Source organism: Panthera onca, chromosome E2 (assembly GCF_046562875.1).
Source record: "Panthera onca isolate mPanOnc1 chromosome E2, mPanOnc1 haplotype 2, whole genome shotgun sequence".
In the NCBI taxonomy this organism is placed as follows: domain Eukaryota; kingdom Metazoa; phylum Chordata; class Mammalia; order Carnivora; family Felidae; genus Panthera; species Panthera onca.
The window spans coordinates 27345418-27366743 of record NC_138353.1 but is presented as its reverse complement, the minus strand read 5'-3'; the positions used below and the strand labels follow the sequence as shown (position 1 = coordinate 27366743).

At 52.9% G+C, this 21326-nt stretch overlaps 1 protein-coding gene across 4 annotated transcripts in view; it reads left to right on the top strand.

Moving 5' to 3' along the window:
• ZNF423 (zinc finger protein 423) overlaps positions 1 to 21326 on the top strand; it is a 333582-nt gene that overhangs the window by 294594 nt on the left and 17662 nt on the right. For 3 of the 4 annotated variants that reach the window (XM_060650812.3, XM_060650814.3, XM_078438614.2), the window contains 2 exons: positions 8814 to 8945; positions 10621 to 10736. In XM_060650812.3, coding sequence (XP_060506795.1) covers positions 8814 to 8945; positions 10621 to 10736 — 248 coding nt within the window. Of the gene's footprint in view, positions 1 to 8813; positions 8946 to 10620; positions 10737 to 21326 lie in introns of those variants that run through there. The other variant, XR_009615389.3, reaches the window with a different exon arrangement.

Here is a 21326-nt window from a genome sequence, read left to right as displayed (position 1 = left end):
TCATCCGACCCTGAAATAAAGCCAAGCAGCCTAGTGATCAAGCCAGGCTGGACCGACACGCCTGAACAGCAGATGAGGGAAGAAATCAGAGTCTGACTCCTCTGGTGGATGTCCACCGGATGCTGGCCTACAAGAGGGCCCAGAGCTTCCGGCAGGAGTGATGTGAGGGGCCGGGGGACGAGAACCCTTCCCACGGTGAGCACCTGCCCACACGTGGATGGAGCTGCATCCTGCTGAGGTGGGGGATTCAGTCTTCCCCTCTCTCCTGCGGTCCGTTAGCCTCCGTTTGGACGTGCGATATCGGTTTATTGTGGCGTCCTCATCATCACCGAACGGGGATGTTGGTGGATACCTGGGTAAATAAGTATAAATAGTTTTCTCTCTGATATGTGACCGGATTATTTTCCAGTTGATTTCAAGCCTTGGCCCCAAGTGGCCCACAGATCAAAAAAAGATAAGGGTCAGTTACAAGGTTGAGCTCATTCTCCGTTGCCATGGCAACTGACCTCAGGCAACCCTCAGAGGACTACACCCAGCTCCCCAGGTGATATTTTTACTGTCCACGCCATCAATCCCAAGCCTTTCAAAACTCAGACTGCCTAATTGTCAAGGCTCTGTTTTGAAGAGGCTCTGGGTCCCCCGTGGGGCCCTGGTTCAGGCTGCCAGAACTCATTTATAAGCCTCTCTGAAACACAGGGGACCACGAGATGGGTCCCTCCTGGCCATCGAGGCCTGGGAAGGTGCCCCCGAGGGGAGGAGGAAGGGCACAACCCATCCTGCAGGATTAATTAGGAAAATGGGGGCCCGGCGTGGGGGCAGCCGTGGTGGGGCTTACCTTCCAACAATAGCTGAGTGCTCTTCAGTGATGGGGGGCCCTAAGCAGCCCAGCATTTGGGGTGTGGGGCAGCGGGGCCACCAGAGTCCTCAGTGGAATGTCAGACACCACCCCCAGTGTCTCCAACAGCCCCTCCAAAGATACCCCACACCATTCTCATTCCGGCTGTGATAATAGGAGAGGGACGGTTTCCCACTGTGGATGTATTTCTCTGTCTTCTGTAAAATGTGGACAACAAGTGACTAGAGAAAACTTTCCTCCTTTTTAGAGACTGAAGCATACAATCTTGAGAAAAGCGATCACTAGGAACACACAGCTTCATGACATCAGGCTTCCAAGGAGATAGGCATCCCCAAAAGCCTTGGATAGAGCTCAGTGCTCCTCAAACTTGAATGTGTGCCCTAATTGCCAGAGCACTTTTAAAAGGCAGATTCTCATTCTGCAGGTCTGGAGTGGAGCCTGAGTCCTGCATTTCTAACCAGCTCCCAGGGGGTGCCACAGCTGCAGGTCTGGGGGACTACGCCCTCCTTATCAGGGTTGTAGATACTCAGGGCAGCCAGGGCCTAAGGTGTTGGGGGTCCCACGATCAGCCCTTGCCCTCACTTCCATGCTCCCTGATTTCTGCCTGGCCTCTGGCTTATCCTCAGACCCTGTTTCCCTCTTTGCCCCTTGCCAACTCCCAGGTCAGATATCCCCCCTCTCCTTTCCCTTACAGTCTGCCTTGGTTCATTTCCCTGTGGCATTTAATAACAAATCAATAGGTAAACAGCCTGATCTGGCTGCCCAGATATTAGTCTATGCCCTCTTCTATTCTACCCAAAGCTCTTTGTTCCTTACAGAGAACAAAGGACTGTGTCCCCCATTGGCCTATGTTTCTCTTTCCTGTTTGGCGTTGGTTATTTATTAGGGCAGCATCAGAGGGGTCCTCTCCCGGGGTCCCCCTCTAGCTGCTCATTTACCTGGATGAATGCTGGGCTCCTTGTTCTTCCCCTTCCTTATCTCCGTGTGCCCCGTGTGTGTCTGATCGGGCCCCTGGTTCTCAGGGGTCTTTACTTGACTTGATCCTTGGGATAGAATTGAAGGCTGGTGAATTTATTACCAGAGCTGGGAATAGAGGATTTCAGCTCCGCGAGGCAGTCCCCTGCCTTCCTTCCACTCCCAGAAATGCTGTTGCAGGGGCAGTGCTGCAGCCTTGGACTGGCCCATGCTGTCACTGTGGGCGCTGCCTCCCCTGCTTACCTGGGGTAAGTTCCGGAAATCCTGCCACCTGGAGCTGCTGCCGACAAGGGGGCTACCAGGCCCAAACGTGGAGACTGGGAGGCTACGTCTGTCTCTCCTCCTTCTCAGTCAAAAATTCTGGATGATCAAGGAGCAGAAGGTGGCTTGCTGGGTCCCAGGTCTCAAATCCCAGGCCCAATTTGGTATTTTCTAAAGGAATAGAGGGCTGCTTGGGGTGACCACATGACCCCACCCCCAGCTTTGTCACTTGGCTGGTGGGGGCACTGCCCCTTTTCTGTTCATTGAAGGAGACCCTCCATGCTTGCAGTCCCGGAGCAGTCCATTTTGTGGGGATCTGAACTGCAGGTTTCTGAAGGCAAGCACAGATTTTATAAGCCACCAGTCCTACGAGTTGGGGGCCCATTGCTGTGTGGTAAGTAGCGTTCACCAGCAACCTTACCCGTGTTCCAAGCACTGTATTAAGTGCTTTACACAAATCGTTCACTTGCTATTTGTTGAGCACCTGCTGTGTGCCAGGCCCTGTTCTAGGCACTGATAACATAGCAATGAGCAAAATATCCCTCTCGGAACTTGGATTACTCCGTGTATATGTGCACGCTCATAAGATGTGCGAGGGGGGGTGGAGAGAGAGTAAAGTAGTTAAAAAAAACACAACAATCAACTCTGATATGTTTATGTTCAGTGGTGGTAAGCACCGTGAAGGAGGTTAAAGGTGTGAGAGGTGCCGGAAAGGATGTGGGTATATGCTGCTTTAGCCGGGGGCATCCAGAACAGCCTCTGGGAGGAGGTAGCATTTAAGCAGACTTCTGAATGCAGTGAGGGAAGGAGGACAAGAAGGTGGTCTGGGGGAAGAGAGTTTTGTCCGAGGGCAGACATCCTGTGGCAGAAGAAGCCTGTTTGGCAGCCTTCCAAAAACCCTGTGATGATGCTTCCCATTTTCTAGCAGAAGCAGCTGAAGCTCAGAGAGGTTAGGTAACTTACCCAAGTACACACAGCGAATGACTGGAACTGCGACTCAAAGTCAAGTGTTTCTGGTGCTCACTTTTGTGTCCTTAATTGCTGCTTCCTGAATGGAGGTGGCTAATTATGCCCCCTGTCAACACAGGTGGCCGTCGCTGGTCCTGTCCTCTCAGAGGGGTCTATGCGTAATGATACCACTCCTGGGTCAGCTTTCCCGAGTGCGGTCCCTGCTCAGAGAAGGCCCAGGCAAGGCCCAGCGATATGGCGGGAGCGGGTCACACTCAGCGCACTAGAGCCCGAGAACAATGCCCTGTCCACTCCCCGCCGCAGCCTGCTGCCCCTCCCTCCCAGGCAGCAAATTATGGCCTCCGAATGTGTGCCCAGGCCTGCCTTTGACATCAGTGGGGCCCACCTGAGTTTCACCTTCAGGATTCTGATAATCAGCTCTCTCTCCTCCTGGCTTCCCCCAAGACCTGTATGGAAATAAGTATGTGTCTGCCAGGATCAAATGCTTTTGGAGACAAAAGTCGGTACCGAGGACATTACAGGGAGCTATCATCTCGGCACGATGCCCTTCCACAAAGCCCTCTGCTCCTCTTTTGGGCTGACACAGTTTCAGCCTGAAAGGTTCCAGCAGGCTGACTTGGTTTTAAGCAAAAGCACATCCTATTATTTTTTTGAGAAATGAAGTGTAAAATTAACACTTATTATTCCTGAGCAGAGGGAAAAAAAATAAAAAGAGCATTGGGTGGGGGGAACTCTGGGATTTTCGTGCTTGCTGGATTGTTTCTTTGGCAGCTTGGGTTTTTATTTATTTTTATTTTTTAAAAAATCATAATAAATCAATAGATTCCCCGTGCCAGCCACGACTTACGGGGACTAGGAGGAAAGATCTGGCACAGCGAGCAGGCAAAATCTGCATTTCACTTTACAAATGAGCAGGGCTGCATAATTCACTGGAGTTGTGTGGGTCTCTCTTATGGATGCCTGTCATGTGCTATATAAAAAAAAAAGAATAGAAAAGAGAGGAAGTGATTTTGCGTCTTAACTCACAAAACCCTTCAGCCCCCGCGCCGGGGCGGAGGGGCCTGCAGGCTCCCAGACAGCTTTGTCATCCTGCTCCAAGGTGTCTGCTGAGGCTCTGTGATCTAATATAATTCAGGAAAGTTATTCTCGGTGGGTGCCGCTCTCTGCGGACCCCATGACTTGGGACAGAGCGAGAGGTTGTCAGCGTCAGTGCGGTAAGAACCATGGTGGCAGCCGATCCTGTCAATATCCGTGGGCTGGCTCGTATTGGGTCACCGGCACGCAGAGGAGTGTTTGCACACTAACTAGGGCAGCTCCCCGCCCCCCATTTTCCTGGATGGCTTTTTAGGCAGAGGTACACATTATGGACACCCCAGGGAGCATCTCCAACCCCCTCTGGTGGGGAGAGGGCCTCGTCCTTCAGAAAGAAGGCTTGCAAACCAGAAGGCCTGACCCGAGTGACAGAGATTCTCAGGTCTGTGGGAACCCCTCCGGCTTCCTTATTTTTCACTCTGCTTTCACTTTCTGCTTGTTTTATTTTCCCTCCATCGCCCCGTCTCCCCAGGTCTGACTCTCTTTAACATAGGGGTGGGGGGGCGGAGCGAGGAAAGGGAGCAGTGGCACACAGTTGTGTCTATCGGGCGCTTGATCTAATTAGCCCACAACCTCACATCGACACTGGTTTGGGGGTGTGATTTGCTTAAATGGCAGCTGTTTAGGGCCTGGAACCGGTTTGCGGCTCCAGGCCTGCCTGACTGTGCACATATTTATGAACGTGGGTGCGGGGTGTAGCTGCGTCTATGAATCAGAGGGGACCGGCTGATGAATTGCCCGGCACTCGGAGAACGGAAAGTGACTGTCAGACATGATTTCTCTGATTTATAAGTTGCAGGAGCCTTCTTTGTCCTCTTGGTGTTTGTGCATCAGACGGCACGTCTCCATTCACAGCCAAGTGGATAAAGGCCCCGCTCGGCAGAGAGCAGTAAATCCTCTTTAGCCATCCCAGCCTGGGGAGCTGGCTCTGGCTGGACGGGGGGAAGAGGGCCCAGCCAGGGGCATCTCTCCTCTGTGAGCATTTCCCAAGCCCCTTCTGTAGACCCAGACAGGGCCTGATGTTTTGGGGGCTGGAGGAGGAGAAGCCATGATCTGTGCCCATCACTTACTTGCCAGGATCAGAAAGACTCATAGGATATGGTTAGATGAATCCAGGGTCACCGTGCCCAGGCTGGTGCAGCTGTGCATGCTGGCATAGTCAGGGGAGGCTGCCTGGAGGTGGTGTGCAGGTGGAATCCATACAGATAGGGAGGGCTTTGTATCCTGTTCAGAGAACCATTCCCAGTTGGCTCTGTTACCTTAGCAAGTGGTCTAATTCCCTTCCCTAGAAAATGTGGTTTTACCACCAAGCAGGGTTAATTTATGTTACAAGTTTAAACTTAAGTTATATTATAAACTGTAACAGAAATCTCTGTACAGTTGTTATTTCACATACTGTCTGCCTTATTAATGTCCAAAAGGTGTCCACATTCTAACAGGGAGGCCATCTACAAGGGTGGTATCTCTCATTCCTTCATTCATTCCTTACTTTGTGCCGGGCACTGAGAAGCATTGTTTGTGCTTCTCAGTGCTGGGGTGGAGGGGATGTTGGGGTGGGGGGATGTTGGGGGCCTTCTGAGGCAGCCCCCACACAGGAGGCCATCTCTAATTATGATGAAAGTCTCCCCAAGGGAAGTGGAAGACGTGAGTGGAGCCTATGTGGCAAGCGTGCTGAGCCTGCCCCGTGTCCCCAAACTTGTCAATGAATTCCTTTTCTGCCAGTATAAATGGAAGATCTGCCTGAATCTCTGTCGGGTGCATGTGGCCTAGTTGCTGGGGCTCCAGGGGCACGACAAACACCCGGTAGATTCCAGCCAGTGGGCTATGTGGGGCAGGCCCACCTGCACACGCACGTGTGTCTGTGTGCCTCTGCGGGGGGTGCCCCGGGGGCCAGGGGGATGCATGCTGTCCCTGCCAGCCCCTGCCAGGGCCTGGGGACCCAGGGACTCGCTGGGAGCCTCAGCCCATCTGTGTTCCTGCCTTGCCACTGGCAGAGCCCCTCTGCTACCTAATTCTTGCCTTTGAGGGCAAATCAGAGCACCTGGCACCTTTGGTGAGGCTGGTTCCCTGGGGGAGCCCGAGAGGGAGCCTGTGTCCTCGGCTGTCCCAGATAATACTCACTGATACTGGCGTACCTGACAACAAACACTTATTGAGCACTTGCTGTGTGCCAGGGGCTGGTCAAAAATCCCACTTCACGTATTAACTTATTTAATTGACACATTAACCATAAGAAGAAGACTATTTTGGCGGGGGGAGAGTTGACATTTTTTGGAAGACTTTTACTTTTTAGAGCAGTTTTAAGTTTACAATAAAATTGAGAGGGGGCGCCCGGGTGGCTCAGTTGGTTGAACTTCCCACTCTTGATTTGGGCTCAGGTCATGCTCTCACGGTTTGTGAGTTCGGGCCCTGCGTTGGGCTGTGCACTGATAATGCCGAGCCTGCTGGGGATTCTCTTTCTCTGCCCTTCCCCCAATTGCACCCTCTCTCTTTCTCAAAACAAATAAATAAACTTTTAAAAAATAAATTTAAGGAAGATACAGATGTCCCTTATATTTCCTGCCTGTCCTCCCACTATCAGTGTCACTCGCCAGAATGACCAGGTCCGTGTGTTTTTTGCCAAGGTGAACCTTCAGTGAAACATCGTAATCACCTAAAGTCTATAGTTTCTGTGACCATTCACTCATGGGGTGGCACATTCTATGGGTTTGGACAAACGTACAATGACATGTTATTATTATTATTATTATATAATATATTATATTATATATTATTATATATTATTATATTATTGTAATATCACAGAGCGCTTCCCCTGCCCAGAAATTCTCTGTTCTCTGCCTGTGCATCTTGGCCCCCACCATAGGCGACCACTGATCATTTTCTTGTCCTCATTGTTTTGCCTTTTCCAGAATAGTTGGAATCGTACAGTGTATCTAGCCTTCTCAGATTGGCTTCTTTCACTTAGTCGTATGCATTGAAGATTCCTCTGTATCTTCATTTCATTTTAGCGCTGAATAATAACCCATCATCTGGATGTAGCACAGGTTATGTGTCCATTCACCAACTGAAGGACATCTTGGTTGCTTCTAAGGCTTGAAAATTATGGATAAAGTTGCCGTAAACATCTGTGTGCCGGTTTTAAATACCGAGGAGCAAGATTACCGGATCATATAGTAAGAGTGTGTTTAGTTTTGCGACAAACTGCCAAACTGTCCTCCAAAGTGGCTGGGCCATTTTGCGTTCCCAAGCAGCAGTGGGTGAGAATTCCTGTCACTCCACATCTTTGTCAGGACTTGGTGTCATCAGTGTTCTGGATTTGGGCCGTTCTCACGGGTGTGTAGCGGTGAGGAAGGCAGTGACCAGGTCTTTTAGAAAAGAGGAAACTGAGGCACACAGAGGCTATGTAACTTGCCCAAGATCATGCAGTGAGTGCAGAGCTTGGTCAACCCTGGATGATGTGACCCTCAAGCCAGGGTGGCTCCCCGCCACACCCCCTGCTGACCCGTGGGTCCCCCTGGTGGCAGATGCTGGCCCCTTCCATCCTCACTCAGCCTCATGGGACAGGGGCTCAGGGTGCCCTCGTTTACTCTGAGTGGACTGATGCCCAGGCCGCAGAGTGTGGAGAAGCCAGGATTTGAATTCTGCTCTGCCGACTCTGGGCCGAGGTGCCAGAGCTCCACTCTGCACCCCTTGAAACTGTTGAGAAGCTGGTGCTCCGGACACACTCTCTTCCCCGGGCACCTTTGAGTGAGCGTTTGAGTCATAGAGGCTCCCAGGTGGGGAGATGAAGCCATGTTCTGATCTGGAAGAAGGACAGGGTGTCTGCCTTTTGCCCCTCAGCCACTGTCCATAGGCCACCTGTTCCAAACTTTTAAAAAAAGAGCATTTTGTTGTTGTTTTAGCGATAACTTCTAGTGGCTGCTCAACCCTCACAGTAAAATCCAGAGCCCCCCAGTGGCCAGCAAGGCCCTGGGTGATGTGCATCCCTGCATCCCCTCTGACTTCACCCCACCCCAGTCCTGGCCTCCGGGCTTCAGGCCCACGGCTTCCTTGCTGCTGGCAAGCCAGCCCAGCACGGGCCCTCCTCAGGGCCTTTGCCCTTGACTGTCACCTAGGAGGCTCCCCATGTTCTCGTGTCACCTCCTGACGCTGTTATGTGTTGGCCGTCTTTGTTATCTGTCTCTCCCACCATTGGAATGGGGGCAAGCGTGTTACCTGTTCAGCTCCCCACAGAAGCCCCAGCTCAAAGTTGCTGGCATGAGGTACATGCTCAGTAAATATTCTATTGGATTTTTAAAAATTCTGGTTGGACTCCCTTCTTGGTGCAGACCTCATCCTAGGCACCTCTCCACTGTGACATGGTGAGAGATTCGAGCTGTGGGTCGTGGCCTGTGCACATTCTGGCCTGACCAGCAAGAGAAATCACAGCACAGGATACCTTCCAGAGCCAGATATTTGGTGCTGGCCCCTGGGGTCTATAAGCCTCCGGGGTTGAACCATCTGGAGCTGGGATGGGTCTCGGAATCTATGGCCCCCACACCAGCCCTGGTTCTGGGGACCAGAGAGAGGCTGGCCTGTGGTCTAGTGGAGGCCCTTGGGCTCTTGCCCAGAGGATGGGGTTTGTAGGGTCACTGACTGGCCATGGTTTTCCTTGCAGAGGAAGGCATCAACCATGAGTGTAAGCTGTGCAACCAGATGTTCGACTCCCCAGCCAAGCTCCTCTGTCACCTCATTGAGCACAGCTTCGAGGGCATGGGCGGCACCTTTAAATGTCCCGTGTGCTTCACAGGTAAGTGTGCCCAGTGGGGGAGGGGGAGGGATCCAGGGGCGTAGCCCTTTAATTGCTGGACCTCAGCATATCCTCCTGCCTTGACATAGACTTAGTCCCCAAGGGACCCACAGCCCATCACCCTGCCTGCCCCATGCAGAGCTGACCCCACCCCCTGGCACTCCTCCTAGGCTTTACTCTCTGGCCCCTCCTCTTAGGCAGGTTGAGTGGCCCCCTTTCCTAGCCTACCCCTCACCTCTGTGCACAACTGCTTTTTCCAGCTCAGCCTCACCCCTGTGTTGCCCTCGGTGGGCTCCCGGCTCAGCTCCCTGAGCTGGAAGGCCTGTCCAGAACAGTGGGCTCTCTCTGTACACACCTCCTGGCTTCCCCTCCTCCTGGGTCTGCCCCAGTCCATGCTCCATCCGTGTTCCAGGCTAGAGGGGTCAAGGGCAGCTCTGCTGGCCAAGTCCCCAGCCCCTGGCCCCCAGCCCCCAGCCTGGCTGCCCGCCCAGGCGAGCGGCTGTCCCAGCCTGAGGCGAGTCTCAAGGGCTCGGCCATCCCCCCTCCTGTTGCCCAGATGGCAGCCGGTGTGCGTGGGGGAGCCCTGGCCTTCCCCTGTCTCCCCCGACATCTGTTGTCTGCCACAGCAGGAAGCCCACCCCGGGGAGGGTGCCTGGCGGGAGGGGATTTCTGAAGTGCTCACCTCCCAGACACACAGCTGCCTCAGGACCACCTCCTGTGTGTGCCCAGGGCCAGGGCTGCCTCGGACCGTTGTCACCGGGAGCTGTGACCTGCTCCATGACAGGCCTAAGGAAGGGGCTCTGCTATGGGGAAAGTTCCTGCACACTCACACCTCTCTGGGGTGCATGAAAGTCTTAGAACACCCTGGTGCCTCTTCCCCCTCAGTCTCGGGAGCCCCCACCCATCTGTTGCCATCACACTCTGCAGTCTGGGTGGAGGCTGGCGTCGAGGGGCCTCAGCTGCCAGGTCTGCTGATCCAGGACACGGGGACCCCTGTGTGGAGATGTGAGGATGCTGCTAACAACCCCAACAAGAATAGCAATTTGTGTTTATTGAGCACCTTCTTGTACCAGACAATGTGTTGAGTTTATTTAATTCAAATCTGAGCTCTGCCACTTGCTAGCAGTGGGACTTAGGACAAGCCATTTAACATTTCCAGTACCTCAGTTTTCTCTTCTGTAAAACGGGGGTAACAGTTGTCCTGCCTTACAGGCCTGTGCTAGAGTCAGGAGCCCACAGACAGTTGCTGGCAAGTAATGATGATTGATGATGATGATGACGGTGGTGGTGGTGGCGGTGGTGGCAATGACATTCCCTGGACTAATTATGTGCCAAGCCATCTTTTAAGCATTTTTGCAAGTATTAGCCCATTTGATCCTCCCCGCCATCCAGTAAGCTACAGAGTTTAATGACCCTCGTTTTTCAGAGGAGAAAATAAAGCCCAGAGAGGTTAAGTGATTTGTCCAATGTTGCACAGTCCGTAAGTGGCAGAGCTCAGCTCCACTGGCTTGAGCCCCCTCTAGGAGCTGCCAGCGATGCTCCCAACAGCCTGCTTTGGGCTGGCTGTGTCCATGGTTGGGTGATCCCTGCTTGTGAATGGTGTGGGGGCGGCTGCTCCGGGCGGCTGGGCTGGTGTCCCCGGAGTCTGGCCCCTGACAGCTGTGTCTGTGTCCAGTCTTTGTCCAGGCCAACAAGTTGCAGCAGCACATCTTTGCTGTGCATGGGCAGGAAGACAAGATCTACGACTGCTCACAGTGCCCACAGAAGTTCTTCTTCCAGACCGAGCTGCAGGTGAGTGCTTGTCCGCCACACCCCCCACTCCTGCTGCTCTTGGGGGCCTCCATCAGCACCAAGGGTCTTGGGGTGAAGCCACGATGGTGGGGTCTTATACTTAGCATCACCCCAACCAAAAAAGCAACAGGGGCCGGTGGTGGCCCTCCTGCAGGCTGGAGTGGGGGTGGTCTCCTGGCCTCCATTGGTAGCATTCTCAGATGAGCCGGGCTGTAGCAGCTGAGTCCGGAGAGGAGTCAGAAGGCTCTCACTTGCGGTGTTTCTGTGCAAGCTCCTTTGCCTCTTGGGGGTTCTGTTTCTCCACCTATCTTACACGATGGCATTCGACTGAGCTTTGGATCTGAGGCTGGTGGCCCCTGTGGCTCACAGGGCTGAATCCTGGGGCTGTATGCGACCAGGAACTGGGTCTGGGGTCTTGGAGCTTCCAGCTCTGCCTAGGAAATCCAGAAAAGTGACAGCAGTCGGGCTGGGCCCCAACTCAGAGGAAGGGATACCCCCCACGGGCCCCGAGGCTGATGTAGCCCTCAGGTGCTGCATGGTGGCCTTGACCAACTTCCTCAAATCCCCATCCGGGGCCTGCAGTGGCTGAGAGGGACCTCATGAGGGATGGCTGTCCTCCGTAGGCCCCTGCAGCCACTCCTCTTGTCCCACCTGTTACTGGTTTCTGAGGACACAGATCTGTGTCCAGGTGAAGCCGCCTTCTTGCCAGCTGGCTTTTGTTACACTAGATTGGTCACATGTCCACCCAGAAATACCGTGCACACACACACACACACACACACACACACAATACCATACCCCAGAAAAAGTGCCACATGGACATCCCCAGAAACACCACACGTAGTACACGCAGACATGCTGAGACGCCATATATTGAAATAGCACCATTTTCAATAAACAGCATGAGGGACTCACACACCAGCTCTTGAAGCTTCCACTGGGCAGTGACACACATCTCCTCTCATGTTGTCTTGGCCAGATACAGTCATGTGGCCGTGCCCAGTTTCAAAGGGGACAAAGGAAGATAATCTGCCCTGTGCCCAGAAGGAAAAGAGAGCTGGTGTTTGCCACACCCTCAAGCACTGTGCACACCATGACCCACAGGGTGCATCTGCCCACTGGAAACCTGCGTTGCCTGCACAGCCATGCAAAGATGGACCCTGCCCTCAGTAGTCACACCCTTCCTTGGGGATGAGGCTGAGGCCACTGCAACAGGGCTGAGTCATAAAGTCACGGGGCAGCACTGGGGTCCCCCTTTTCTGGGGTTGAAGGAACACAGCGGTAGCCTTTGCAGGGCAGACCGCCTCTCACTGTGCTGCAGCCCACCCGCACAGCCGGGCCTGGGCCCATCCTGTCTGCACAGGTGGTGACAACCGTCATCCAGAGGAAATTAAAAAGGGGCCATGGAGGACACAGTAAGGACTCATCATCAGGCAGTCAGGGTCCCCTCCTGTGGGCTGGCCCCGTGCCAAGGTGGGCAGAGCTGACTTCACCCTGTCACGGTGTGGGGCAAAGTTAAGGACCCGAGAGGGGATTCCACTTCCGAGGGCCACCAGCAAGGTGATGACCCTGCCCAGGGCCCACCGCTATCCCCACCTTGATCCACAAACTGAGCATGAGCCTCTGTGCTAAGGACGGCTGGCTTCCCCTCTCCCCACTGACCAAGGGACATTAGTGCCAGCACCTGACCGATGGGCTGTCCAGGAAGTACCCTTGCACGTCCACTGGCCACGCATCCTTCCGTGTGCAGCCTGTGTGTCGCCATACTCTACCTCCCACCTGCCTTACCTGCCTGGCACAGCTACCAAAATAGACCCCGAGTCCCCAGATAACTGAAGCTTTTTATGGCTCAACACGGCAGGCTTCTTTTAAACCCACTAGCTCCTGTACACTCTGATTTACTTGAACTAGGGACGTGCTTGGCCCTCTGGTCCTCCCCCATTGTCCTGGGTGCCAAGAAATGGATGCTCTCCTCCCTTATTGGCCTGAAGGTTTCCCCAGAGAAGTTGCCCAGTCCTGCCTTTTTTGAACTTCATCGGTGTCACTGTGCCACAGGCCTACCTCGTGACACAGAGGCACAGGGAGCTGTGGCTTCAAGCTGGCTCTCGCTTTGGCTGCACTCACCCAGGGCTGCAGACTGTCCCGGGCATCAAGAATGGTTCACATGAGCTGGGTCATCCCGTCAACCTTTAAGGGAGATCCTCAAATGCTGAGAACCTCGCTACATTACAGCCTTAACCAGTGACTATTTTCTGCAATTAATGATTTTAATTATAGCCCATTTAAATGTGGAAGTGTTATAGCAACACCAAATGTATGCAAATAATGGCTCTCCTTAAGTAACTTAAAGAGCAATTATCTGGGTTTTTTTAAGAGGAGGGTTTTTCAGGCATCGAAGTTTTCATGGTCATTACGCAGAATCTGGGGCCAGTGGGCAGGTATGTTGTTTCCCAGGGGTGACATGTGGGGGTTCGTGTCTACAGCAGGAGACAGGGTCCTTTTTGGAGCCTTGACTGGCTCTGCTGGCCATTTGTCATTTGAGTCCTGCTGGGAAGGCTCAGGGAAACTACTGTTTGTAGGGACAAGTGACTGGGCAGAGAGGGCTTAAGATATAAGACCTAGGATTGTTTTCATTGTAGGACCGGAATGCCAGAGGTGACAGAGATGGGGTCTGGCCCTGGCAGGCTTGGGCTGTGTCACAGTGACGTGTCTACCTCCAAAGAGAATGTTCTTTTAGGATGCATTGACAGGAGCACTGTTGCCAGGATGAGGTGCAAGTCCTGTTTAGTTCTGAGTTCAAGTGGCTTTGCCAAGACTGACCTTAATTTTAAGAACTTCAGACAGACGGGAACACATTCATAACAGAGTGATTAGGAGCAGAAGAGGGAACTCAGCTTTGTTATCCATTTGTTCAGAGTATGTGTATGGAGGTCCCACTGTGTGCCAGGCACGAGACCCAGGAACTGACAAGACTGTGGTCAGTGAGACAGAGAAACACCCACAGGGCCTGCATTCTAAAGGGATCGATAGACAGTGTCCTGTAGTGGTCACCACAAAGAAAATAAAACCAGGTAGTAGGTGGGAGTGTGATGGGGGTGAGGTTGGATAATCCTTGGTGAGTGTGGTCAGGGAGGGCCTCTCTGAGGAGGTGGCATTTGAGCTGAGACTTGGCTGGTGAGAAGGAGAGAGTATGTGGAAGAGAGCCATGACTGCAAAGGCCCTGTGGCCGTGTGATCCGGGTGTGTTGCTGGGAGTGGAAGGTGGCTAAAGCACAGTGAGTGGGGAGGGGTGGTGTGGAGAGGGCCGGCAGGTGGAGGCCAGGTCATGGCAGGGTTTGTAAGGCAGCAGAGGAGTTTGGATTTTATCCCCATTGTGATGGGAATCCAAGCAGGAAAGAGGTATTATCTGATTTCCACCCTGAATCAAAATTTAAGAAGTCTGGTCTTTGAAAGACACTATTAAAGGGCGCCTGGGTGGCTCAGTCGGTTAAGCAACCGACTTCGGCTCAGGTCATTATCTTGCAGTTTGTGAGTTCGAGCCCCGTGTTGGGCTCTGTGCTGGAGCCTGCTTCAGATTCCATGTCTCCCTCTCTCTCTGCCCCTTCCCTGCTTGCACTTTGTCTCTCTCTGTCTCTCAAAAATGAATAAACGTTAAAAAAATTAAAATTAAAAAAAGACTGTTAAGAAGTCACAGACTGGGAGAAAATATGTACAAATCACATATCTGATGAATAACTTGTATCCAGGGCATGTAAAAAAAAAAAACAAACCCTTCAGAACTTAACAACGAGGGGAAATCCACTGTAAAACAAGCACAACATATCAACACTGAAGATGTGGGGGTGCTCAACGCGATTATAGTTAGGGAAGCACAAACGTAAACCACAATGCAATGCCACCGCACACCTATCAGGATGATTGAAACAGAAGCAAAAAGCCAGCAATGTGAGTGCTGGCCAGGGTGTGGAGGGGCGGCTGAAACCCCCACATGTTGCCGTGTTTACCCCAGAGCACTAAAAGCATGCTTCCGCAAAAACCTCTGTGGATGGTGGCCCCCCGCTGGAAACCCCTTAATTGTCCCTTACCTGGGAACGGGTGGACAGATGTGGTACATTCAGGCAGTGGTACACTACTTGGCAATAAAAAGCAGCCGCTGATTCACACAGCAACTTGGATGAATCACAAATGCCAAGTGAAAGAAGCCAGATTCAAAAAAGGCTCCATACAACATGGCTCTATTACCTGGCGTCCCAGAAAAAGGCAAGACTATTGGAACGGAAAACACCAATGGTTGCCAGGGGCTGGAGGTGGGGGAAGAGACGGGGGAGACAATATAAGGTTTGTGTACATATACACACACGTACCCAGGGAGCTCAGGCAGCATGCTAGGCTGTGGGGATCCAGCCTGACTCCAAGTAGCTTTCAGGGGACCATTTGCCAGGAGAAGATGTGGAAAGAGGGGACAGTTGTCTTCAAGCATTTTAAGCTCTGCTCTCATGATTCCAGTGGACCCAAGACTTCTGGAAGTGGGCAGAAACTCGGGACAGGCACGTTGCTCTCTGAGAACCATGGCTCAGGCATCGCTCTCTGGGGTTAGCTCACGCAGGATGGGGAATTAAGTTGTAAGGACACAGGAGTTGCTTTTGGTTACCAAGAGCAGGCAGTGTTGTTGGGTTTTCAGTGGCCCTGTTCTTATGAATCAAGTACTCCTTTCTCAAGGCGGTGACATTGTGCCTTCTGCCTCTTCCTGGTTCATACTGTGTTCTTTTTCTTTCTGAAGCCTGACTATCTGGGCTTGTCCATACAAGGAAAAAGGTGGCCAGTGTTGCCGTGGCTTCTATCATTTTTGCTGAGACAGACACAACTGGGTATTTCAACAGAGGGGATTTAGTGTGGGGATTTGGTTACACAAGTAGCCAGATGGAACACCCAGCCAACCCAGAAATAGTGACTGCAGAAAACAGAGGGCATGCAGGCAACAGGTTCTAGATCCCTGGAGAGGGAATCTGATGGTTGAGCTCTGATGGTTGATGGTCAGCTGCCCCACCCTGCTCCACTGAACTGTGGTGGGGAAGGGAGCATAGGCTGGTAGGCACTGCATATGTCCACTATGTGGGAAAACACTGTCCAGATGGAAATAAAGGAAAGGTAGTGAGGTCCCTGTCAGTAGAGGGGTCTGAAATGCTGCAGAGCAGGAGGCAGGGAGCACAGTCTTTGTGAAGCAGCTCTGTATTTGAAGCCTTGTCATTTACCAGCTGTAGGCCTCAGCTTTCTTGTCTGTAAAATGGGAGTATTAATAGTTTGTACCTCATAGTTGTATTGTGAAAGGCCCTGGGCACCGTGACTGGCACATAGGAAGAGCTTAGTATGTGCTACTTGTTGTTATTATTAGCAGTTACCATTATTTTTAGCATTATTATTGGCATATTATTAGGCATTTAAGGGTCAGATGACTTTTCAGGGTCTCCTCCGCTAGGGATTTGCTGTGATTTCATGATTTCTGGCCTGAGTCTGAACATAGTGAGATGCTGGGTCCCTCCATCTGTGGTGGCCAGCCAAGTGCGAAGGCCACGGGCACAGGACACCCACACTGGGGCACCGGGAGGAGCTGGGTATGCAGAGCAGTGAGGCAAGGTGGAAAGGCCACAGAGGCCAGGGCTTCGAGTCCCCTTCCCGCCTTTCACTGCCTTTCCAGGCCTTTCCTCTGGATGGTTTCCCCTCAGCCTTGCCCTTAGCCCCATGGAGGGCAATGTGAACATTTGGTGGGGGGGCTGTGAGACAGCTCTGTAAGCCACAGACCCCAAAACTGTCAGACCTGCTGGCCTGGCATTTCCAGCCTCAGGCCTCAGCAGATGAGGGCCTGGGGCCCTGTGGGCCCCTTGCCAGGGTTAGTGGACCCGAGTGGAGGGTGCAGGCTCAGCTGCCCAGCCCAGCTGTCTCTGAATCCCTGTGGACACCTCTGTGCCCACAGACACTGGGCAGGGATGCACCTCCTCGTGTCCTTCCTGAGGCTCACCGTGTCCTGTTCTTCACTGTCACCGAGAGAATGCATGAGGGAGTGTATGAATGACTAGCTGTGTAGGACTGGCCTCGGACATGGAGGGCAAGCTCCCCACGAGACTGCCCAAGAAATAGTTTTAACAGCCCCCTGCCCTGGGTGGCTCCCTCCCGTGGGCCACTCTATGACCTAAGCATTCTGCATGGCTTGTCTCAACACAACCCCATGACGTAGGTACTCTTCTGCTCGTTTACAGATGTGGAAACTGAGACTCCAAGAGCTTAAGTGGTTTGTCCAAGGTCACCAGCAAATGGCAGAGACACATGCAAAGCCAAATTGTCTTTGCCACCAAGGCAAACAGAAACCCTCCAAAGTTTAAATGAATTGCCATTTATATGAGCTAATAGATTTAAATGAGGCCTGCAGTGCTGAACTATAAAAAGCCTTCATGTCAGGGGACCCAGAAACTATTTTAGTAGTTGGGCCAAGCAGGTAGCACAAGTAGCAGTAACAGGGGATTCGAGGGAACCTGCTCGCAGGTGGGCCCGTGTGGGGCCGTGGGGCCGGGCCTGTTCTACGCGGTGTTCTCGAGGTTGGAGCTTGGGGCCAGGGGCCTGCTGACCTTGTGACAAGCAAGGAGGTGCGTTCAGCTCAGGCTAGGCTTGGGGACAGGCAGGATGAGATCTGGTTGTGGAGACAGGGACCTCAGGAGACCTCAAGCCTCCTAGTGTCACCACTTTCTCCCCTTACGGCAGCCTTGCCGGGTGCTGTCACAGGGAGCCTCGCGCCAGAGGAAGGGTCTGTTCAGTGAAGGAAGGTCTGGCATTCCTCAGGCCTCTGTGACGGGGCTGGGCTGGGCTGGGCTGGGCTGCGGGGGAGCGGAGGGCCTGCCCTGCACCCTGGAATCTAGACTCCCTTATTGACAAAGCGAGGGGCCGCAGGAAGCGCTTCGTGAGCCGGGGCCTGCAGCGGCAAAGCGGCCAGGCCTGCGTCGAGCGGGCGCATTTAAAGGATTAGTTCACGCTGTTTGCTTGTGTGTGCCTAATCATGCCGCTTCCAGCTAAATGATTACAATTGATTAAAAGCAGAGCTAGGTATTCTAACAAGCAACCTGGAGCCCTTCCAATGGGGTGAGCTGGGCCCTGCCAGGCTGAATCCTGGTACCCGGCCAGGGGGAGGTGTCTGTGAGCCAGGGGTATGGTCTGAGGTCCGTTGGGACCCTTCCTCCTTCGCTCATGAGAACATTTGAGTTGACCCTTCCCCTCATTCCATTTTCTTTTCTTTTTCTTTTTTTAAATGTGTATTTAGTTTTCAGAAAAAGAGAGAGAGAGAGACAGAGCACAAGTGGGGAGGGGAAGAGAGAGAGAGGGAGACACAGAATCTGAAGCAGTTTCCAGGCTCTGAGCTGTCAGCACAGAGTCTGATGCGGGGCTCATACCCACGAATCGTGAGATCATAACCTGAGCTGAGGTCAGACACTTAGCCGACTGAGCCACCCAGGTGCCCCACCCTCATTCCATTTTCACTTAAGAATATTTATGGAGTACCAACCATAGGTAGGCACCACTGCCAGGGCCCAGTGTGCGACTGTGAACACCTAGACGTGGTCCCTGTTCTCCCCCAACTGACGGTCTATGGGAGACAACAATGATAAGTCAATAAACACATGAACCAGGTCATTTTAGACTGTAGAATTTTGAGAACGGTAAAACACTGTATGGTGGTGGAAAATGTGTGTGTGTGTGTGTGTGTGCGCGCGCACGCGCACACACGCACACGTGTGCTCACACGTGTGTGTGTCCGGGCAAGGGTGAGAAAATGCTGAGGATGAGAAATTGGACTGGGTGGCCAAGGAAGGCTGGCATTTCACCCGAGTCCTGAAGGTTGAGAAGGAGCCAGTGGGGGGAAGGGCTGGGGACCTTCCAGGAAAGGTGGTGTAAACAGCCAGTGTAAGGACTCAGAAGCATGGACAGATTTGGGGCGTCCAAGGAGCAGAGAAAAGGACAGTGGGGCTGGAGGTGGGGGAACACCTTCTTGCTTCATTCTCTGGACTGTTCCTATCCAGCCTGTTCAGTGAGTTGGATGCTTCCTGTCTGTGCTGTACCTGCTGATCCTTCTGTTCAAGAAGAACCTCGACTCCCTTCTCCTCTTCTTGGGCTTCAGGGTCCAACTTAAGTGGTCCCTTCTCTGAGAAGCCCTCCCTGATTCCCCCTCCTTTGTCTTCTCTGGCCCTGGGTTCAACCCCTTGATCCCTTTGCCAATGCAGATTATAATAACTAGGTCTACACCTGAATCCCCACCCAAATGTGAGTTTTGGGCACGTGAAAACTCCTCTGCTTGCCATCCATCCAACCATCCATCCATCCATCCATCCATCCATCCCCACATGTTTTACCATATTTTTTGAGCCCCTGGGAAGTAGGAAAATAAAGAGAACACAAGCAAGGAAGGGAGAAAAAGCAGGAGGGTTGCAATCTAGGGTTGCAGAGTCTAGGAGCTGAGTTCTTAAATTCCTGGTCCTTATAAGATATAAGATGGGTAACCGACGAGCCAGTTTCCTTGCCTGCGTCCTCGTGCCGTCAGATCCAGCCAGATAATTATAACTAATAATAATTAAAAATTAAAAGTGCTCTAGGCACATACTTAGCATTTGACTCTTTGGCTGAATTTTCTGTGAGTAGCAGCATCTACCTCTGTCCCACTTTAAAGACAGCCCAGTCCCTGCCACTCACTGCTGCTGGGAGAGCAGGGCTGAGCTGGGCTCGGCCTGGGGGAGTGAGAGGGAGGTGCCTGGTGACAGTAGTTCTGGGGAGTGAGAACCTGTTGCTTGCCTTGGAGTAGCCCCCAGTTGGTTCCATTATTTTCCATTGCTGACATTTGTACCTCCCAGCCTCAGTTTCCTCATCTGTAAAGTGGGGTAAGACCCACTGCCTCGGGTGGGTGTGAAGATGGGACCTCATGTGTGAAAAGCACTTAGAATATAAGGCTTCCTGCAGGAACCACAGGGTAGGATCGCTTTGTGTATCCTGCCTTCCCCACGAGGGCAGGACACCAGAGCCCTCCACAGCTTGAGTTCTATTCAGTGTGAATTCTATGCAGCCCACACCTGTGGACAGGCAGCCTGGGAGCAGCTATGTGATCTTGAGCGAGTCACTAATCCTTTTTGGGCCTCAGTAAATGGGGGGTAATGACAGCCCCTTCCCGTGGGTGTTAGGGAGAGTGCAGGCAGTGGTGCCTGAAAAGCCTCCAGAACCAGCTTGAGGTTTGGTAAAAGCATCAGCACTACATGGGCTTTTGGTTCACCCCTTCATTCGCTCGTTTGTTCAGTGCGTCGTGCATGGATGTGCTCAGTGTAGCCCATGAGTGTTTACTGAGCCCCTTCTCTGTGCCAGGTGTGTGCAGGTGTCGAAGACACACAGAGGTCTAAGTCCCTCACCTGTTGTGGGGAGAGGAACAGAGAACTGATGAGGACAAACAGAAAGAATGTCTGTTATATGTTTGCGGCATAAGATACTGTAACATGTTGTGTGTCGTTCAATTTTATCGTAAACTAAACATAACCTAACACGACTGCTGTGCCAACTGGGTCCCTGTGATGCACAGGAGGTGTGGGGGCCCGGGATCTCCCTCTTTCTCACTGTGCCTCCACACACTGGGTCTCTTGATCTATTTACTCTTCTGGGGGGCACGGCCTTCCCTGCTCACAGTAAAGTGTATCCGCATCATCATCATCTCTTACCACTGCTACCACTTGGGGCGGCTGAGCCTCCTGAGGGACTGTGTGTGGCAGTTCAGGGTCTGCATCTGGAGAAGACTGAGGAGTGGTCACAGATGGCTCCTTGTCCTCCCGAGCCTGGAGCACAGGCCTGAGCCCCTCACCCCAACATAGTAAAAATGAGACAGCATTTTGTGAGTGCTTACTGGGAGCCTGAATCCCTCCCTTCAGACATGTAGTCTTTTGAGACCTCGCAGTGACCCCCAAGTGTGGGATCCTATGATCTCCATGTCACAGATGGGTAAACTGAGGCTCCCCAGGGTCACACAGCTGCTAGAGTTGCAGAGCTGTGAACGAGGCAGGCTGACACTAATATCTGTGTTCTTAGCTCCAAGGCTGAGGCAGTGGGCTTGAAGGTGACTATCCGCCCCTTAGGAGCCAAGCGCAGGCCTCCGGGGGCTGGGTGCCAGGGGCCAGGTGCTGGGGGCAGGCAAGTCTTCCTTCCCAAGAGAGCAAGAGTTCTAGAACATGACTCATAGGTGGTGTGGGTCCAGGGCAAGTGACTGTCCCTCTCTGGGCAGGGTGGGTGAGCAGTGGCTACCGTGGTCATCGTACAAGGAGCAAAAGAGAAACAGGCCCTGGGAGGAGCCTGTGCCGGGATACGCGAAGATGCCCTCGTGAGACCTGGGGCTCTGCCCGCTTGAGCAATGAAGTGTGTGGAGGCCCAGGTGGGGACTGGGGGGGCTCCCCCCGAGGCCCGGCTCCGGGCAGAGATGGCACTTGGAATCGGCCTCAGGCTGCCTGTCTGCCCATCAGAGCCTGTCATTCATGCCCTAGGGCGGGGGGCCAACCAACTTAAGAGGGGCACCGTGCCATCA